The sequence below is a fragment of the Pyrus communis genome, chromosome 11 (assembly GCF_041283825.1).
Source record: "Pyrus communis isolate YQ-2024b chromosome 11, ASM4128382v1, whole genome shotgun sequence".
NCBI classification, from domain to species: Eukaryota; Viridiplantae; Streptophyta; class Magnoliopsida; order Rosales; family Rosaceae; genus Pyrus; species Pyrus communis.
In genome coordinates this window covers 14,885,746-14,891,927 of record NC_142575.1, presented here as the reverse complement: position 1 = coordinate 14,891,927, position 6,182 = coordinate 14,885,746, and the positions used below count along the sequence as shown (strand labels likewise).

General features: G+C 37.0%; 1 protein-coding gene across 1 annotated transcript; it reads right to left on the bottom strand.

Annotated features, from left to right (window-relative positions):
• Window positions 1-1,950: 1,950 nt before the first annotated feature.
• LOC137743791 (aluminum-activated malate transporter 2) lies at window positions 1,951-5,057 on the bottom strand. Its single transcript, XM_068483729.2, has 6 exons — window positions 4,622-5,057; window positions 4,129-4,269; window positions 3,692-3,964; window positions 3,483-3,589; window positions 3,037-3,180; window positions 1,951-2,927 (listed from the first exon to the last, which is right to left on the bottom strand). Exons 1-6 carry the CDS (start codon window positions 4,899-4,901, stop codon window positions 2,415-2,417), a joined length of 1,458 nt encoding a protein of 485 aa, XP_068339830.2. The 5' UTR covers window positions 4,902-5,057; the 3' UTR covers window positions 1,951-2,414.
• Window positions 5,058-6,182: the final 1,125 nt, after the last annotated feature.

Here is a 6,182-nt window from a genome sequence, read left to right as displayed (position 1 = left end):
TTTTGCATTTGGTTTTCATACATATACGTAGTATGATTTTCAGAAAATAAATGGTTTTATAAACTTTTGTTTTTGTGCCCACTCACCCTTCTGTTTGTCGCTCCTCCAGGTCCTAGATAGCTAACCTACCCTGTGGCGTGCGAGGATTAGCGGCGATTCTGACATATTCCTGTTTAAATGTAGGAGACTCTTCCCGATTGTGTACTAAGTACTTAATTAGTTCGTCAGCATTGCTTATGTTATCTATGCTCTGAACATTTGTAGTTTATGAGTTCTACACACTACTGCGCACTCACTTTATTAGTTAGATAAGTTCTAGTTTCGGTTTTAATTTATTCATGTTTTTGTACATCACTTGCACCTTTGGTTACGTTACCTTCGGGTGACGGCCAACATGCCTCGACTCCGGTCAGGGTGTGTTATTTTGATCCTAGAACTTGTTCTCCATAAGGTTGCTTATGATCTCATTAATTGGAAACTAGATAGTGTGTAAAAGCATTACCAAATTATTGTGGAGCCTAAAATAATTCCAAAAATTCTAGAGACGACATATGGACTTTTGCTCAAGAAAGACAAGATTAAATGGGCAGACTCCTCAAATACTCCCACACAAAGCTCACACCCTTAAACGTCCCTGCATCTGAATACGATTGCCCACAGCTCACCTGCCCTTGGTAAGGAAAAGTCAAAGCATTAAAGATGAAGATTAATTACACAAATCCTATCTTTAATTCATTTCCAATTGAAGATTGACTCCATTCAAGTAATTAATCCCTATTTAAATCAATTAGCGATAATTACTCCATTATCTCAAGATATTATTTCCTATTTAATATATTGAGAATATTTCTCCCTAAACCTTGGCCAATAGGATGCTGCCATGTGTAAGGTAAACCTCTAACACCATGGCCAGCCACTCCCCTATATATACCCCTTATTCTACCAAATTTCGGTAAGCAAAGATGCCAAGTGCATTAATGCTATTATTTGTGTATAAACTTCAGAAGTATTTTGTCGAAAGAATTTGAAATAAAGGAGCTTGGCGCTCTAAAGTACTTCCCTGGCATTGAAGTAGTTAAATCAGCTGAACGTATTTTCTACTCTCATTGTAAGTATGCGTTTGACTTGTTGACTTAAATATGGATATATGGGTGTAAAAAGCTCACACTCCGACTGAAATGAATCATAAACTGACTGAGCAAGTTGATGTACCAACCGACACGGAGCAATGTCAAGGCTTTGTTGGGAGGTTAATCGACTTAGCTCACACAAAACCACATTTTGTATGTGTTGTGAGTGTTATTAAGACCTTTTATGCATTCACTTAGTGAAACCGTGAGAGACAAAATGTTGTCGATCAAATATTAAGGTATTTGAGTCGGCGACAGGCAAATGGATAATGTTTCTAAGAATTATATTGACTTCGAGATATACGACTGCGGATTGTGTTGCATCCATAATTGACAAACTTTCTACATCGGGTTATTTTATATTTGTTGAAGAAAATCTTGTTGCGTGACAAAATAAAAATAGAATGTTGCTAAATCATGTGTTCAAGCTGAGTATTGAGGGTATCACTCTTGGTATTTGTAAGAATGTTGTGCATTAAACTTGTGATTACAGAATTGGGTTTTAAACTGACAACCAATATCTATATATGCATTTTTTTTTTCATATCGTACTTTCTCTAAAAAATATGTGCATTTTTTGTGTGATAATTTAAGGCAGTTTTGCATATCCGGTCCAACATTTTCACACTGAACACATATATGGAAGAATAAACCAATTTTGTTATCATTTACGAGTCTGAAGATCAACTAGCTGACTGATGTCTGTCACTAATCCCGTTCAGTTTGAATTTCCTCCCCAATAGAAAAATCGTGAGAAAACTTACATAATTTTCATGGAAGATAATATAAAAGCATAGCTACGACTCTTACACGGAATGGATGACGAGTTCATGGTTATAAAATATCGTTTTTATATAAATATACACTGCATCACTTAGCCCAAACACCATTTAAACGTATAATATCGTTGTATATATAAATAAAAAAAGCATAAAAAACTTCCATCGTTAATATCCAAACATATAGAAACATAGGAAAGTTACTACACTGCCCTAGAGGCTCCATCGTTTTTCAGATGTTGGAGAAGTTACTGTGGCGCAGATCACCACTAGTTCGAGTGAGATTGACGCGCATCTAGGCATGGCCGGCATGCCCAGGTAATGATCAGCTAGGGGTCCGAGAAGGCGGCGAAGAGTTCATAATCAGACTTACAGGCAGATGAAGGGCAGAATGAGCCAATGACCAGAAGCTGCAAGAGCTTTGACACAAACACCAACATGGCTCTCTCTCTCTCTCTCTCTCTTCTATAAGGAGAAAGAAATTAAAGTGGGGCTGATCCAAGTATCAAACGGCACTCCTAATTCTTTGAAACTTGCTTCCGATTTCCTTGCTTGATTCTTGAACTTGTAGAGATGCTAGTCGATCCATGGTGATGACATGATGCGGTCCCACATTGCTGGAAGAAGTTTTACTTGACGTCAATGCTGTTGGTTTTTTTCGTTCTGCACTCTTGAACTGCACATGTTGAAAGGAGGCCAGTTTCTGAATAGACTTCTCAATTTGTTCAGCGTAAGCAACAACGTCGCTTAGCAGCGAAGCAACAGTCACAGCTGGCACGATGTCTAGGAGACGAACTTGATCTCCACCAACTCCCGCCACCGCCGCTGCATTAGTCCTAAGCATGGATTTGAGGTTATTGGCTGCAGCTCTTGATTTTGTGATGTGGGAGCTGGCAGCAGAGCATGGCTCGGTCATTGTTTTTAGGGCCCATGCTAGCTCTTTCAGTGCTTTGCCTGATTCTGAACTCATCTTCATGCACAGCTCTTGAACTTGGTTGTTTTGAATGTTTAATGGTGTCTGTAAAAGAATTTAAACAATTAATTTTATCAAACAAGTTGATTACTTTGCATTTATATATATTTATCGTGCACATTAATAAGAAAATTTGATGTGGTACAATATATACCTGGACTTCAGAGTTGAGGTAACCACTGAGGGTATCAATGCGGTAGGCGCATTGCCGGGTGAGGTTTCCGATCTTGAGATAGTATCTCCAAGGATGACGGTACCTAAACTTTCCATGTCTAGGCTCCCACCTTGCAAAATTGGCCTGCAAAACAAGAAGGTATAGTCAGCATTATTAAACCGAAAATGCTAGGTAGACCATGTTCTTGGACATTATTTACAGACCGCATGATGTGACGATTGATGGTTGGATGCTTTCTTTAATGATTTAAAGAATGAATCCAACTATCAATTGCCACATCATGTGTGGCCTACAAAATATGGTTACCTAATTGAATTAGAACCATTGATTGCATAGAGCCACTTCTGAATGTGCAATCCAGATTCACAATCTCACAAGATAACATGTCAAATATGTAACAAAGATCATTTATCAAAGAGACTGACCTGAGTTTCTTCACTCTGTTTTGAATTGAGAACACTAATATATCCTTGCAAATGTGCCATATTAGACTCTCCACTGCCAGCTACTTTGAAGTATTCATCCCCAAAACCTACAATTTTTTCATTTTTTTCCGACCTTGTGAGTTTTCCCTGTCACATTGATATGACACCTAAATTCCAGCAATGAAATACTGTATTTTAAAATAACAAACCTTCCAAGGAGCTTCCGAGCTTTTCAATATTCTTGGCTACTGAGTTGTGCAGATCATCGCCAGCCCATACTGGGCAAATGAAAACGCACACAAACACAGCTATAAAGGCACCTATGAGGATTGTGGACGCCCTCTTGTGAGCCATTTCCAGTATCTCCTCATCTCGGTACCCCGATACCGATATCAAACAGAATGTCAAGATAAAAATGAGGAGTCCATAGTCATATCTCGCCTTCATCCGCGGAAAGAAGCGTATAAATGTCACTGATGCAGCTGCATATATACAATGTAACATTCCGTAAATTCCTTGCTCATTATTGTACTTATAATTTAATGACATTATAACTGATTGAAGAATCCCCTATTTCCATTTTTCTTTCAGTACATGGAAAATGAATAATTAAGTATGTTTATGAGATCAAGTGTATTAATTTAACCTAGTAGAAAGACGAAGATGCCGATGAGTATTGGATGAGCTATATCTCCAGAAAGATTTGCCAGGTGATGAACACCAAATCCTAGAGCACCTGCTAGGAATGTCGCCAAGATCCTGTTTAAACCTCTTCCCAGTGTTGCTCCTGCATTATAGATTAAAGATGATGCGATTAGAAAGTTACCTAACGATTAGATTTATCAGAATATCGCTCGAATAAGAAAAAAGTTGCACTAAAGATTAGCATTTTCTTAATTGGAATTATGAATTAAACTCACAAACAACAAAAGAAATTCCCAGACATCTTAAAACAAAATGAGAAGTGATTTGTGCACTCTTCTTAGGATTGAACAAATCAAATGAGAATCACCCAACACGAACAAGTGAAGGGGTGTACAATGAGAAACTAGGAGTGTGAAAATTACTACCAGAACGGAATTTTTCACAATGTGATTTCGGTAAGTACATAAGAAATTTAACAGAAACATAAAACGTACCTACTGAAAATTCGAAGACAACCACCACAGTTAGAATAGCCCACATGGCAGTGTCACCAAGACCATTATAGAAGGGCTGGAAGTAATAGAGCAATGACACCAAAAGAACTGCTAATCCAACTTTAAGAGAATGAACAATCCTTCTGGGATCATCTTGTCCAAGCTTCTTTAATTTCCTTGGAAATTCCACCACCTTGTTCATCACCTTGCCACAATAACCCATCGAACTATTTTCTGCATCGTTGTGATTGTCCTGATCACGAACTGCTGGAGATGCCATTTTTTTTTTTTGTGTGTGTGTGTGCCTATGAGGATGAAGCACACACTTTTCTGAGAAAGATTGACTGATGTTCTTGATCTTTGGAAAGAAGTAGATAGTTGTTCATATATAGTGAAATAAGATGCGTAGAAAGTGATGACGAAGCTACCTTGAAACAGAGATCTAGTGCGTCTTAGTGAAACTAAGGTTTATAAATAATTACAAATACATTTTGTCTTTTTACACAATACAAATATTATAAACCACTTTAACAAAGATATCTAGAGTAGTTAACTGGGCTAATTGACATCTACGGTTATAAATATCATTCTAAATAAATATTTTTACTATCTTACAATAATTTAAGTAAGAAATTGCTAGCTGAGAGTAATTAATATGCTTAAAAAGAATGCTAGCTATTTTTTCATTTTACATTCTTTTTATATATCCTTCCTATTTAGCCTTTAGCAATACTTTATTATTCTTCGAATTTCTTTCTTTAAAAAAAAGTACCCAAATTGAAAATTGTTAGCATGCTATTTTCATCGGCATTAAAATAATTTAGTGCGTAATTATTAAGTGTTGCCATTCAAATCACCTTTATTGGCCCCATCTCTAATGATGTCGATCGGTGAAGTTCACATCTATTAATTAAAGAGATAGATGAGCAAAGTGCTCAATGGAGGTGCTCCAAATATAATGTTTAATTTTTTTTAGGCTAAATAGTTAAAATGGTCTCTGAGATTTGCATAACACATCATTTTAGTCCTTGAGATTGAAAATCAATAGAAATGGTCACTGAGATTGTCCACCATCCATTATTTTGGTCATTCCGTTAAAAACTCCGTTAAGTGTCCCGGAGCTCTTGGCCGGAAGTTAGGGCAATTTTCAAAACTTCGTAACTCAATCATTTCTTAACCAAATTCGACCCATAATATGTCAAAATGAAAATAGGAAAGTGTAAAACAAGATTTTACCTATTTGGAAGCCCAATGGTTGGCGGAGATGGCCAGAAAATAGCCTCAAAGTTGACTGGTCCGTGAGAAAATTAGAAAACTCGCTAAAAAATGGGTAAACTTTAAACGTTCATAACTTCTTCAATACTCAACGAAATCGAGTGGTTCAAAAACGAAAATCATACTTATCGATGAGAGGAAGAGAAGTTATGAACGTTTAAAGTTTACCCATTTTCCGGCTAGTTTTCCAATTTTTCCACGGACCAGTCAACTTTGAGGCTATTTTCTGGCCATCTCCGCCAACCATTGGGCTTCCAAATAGGTATAATTTTGTTCTACACTTTCC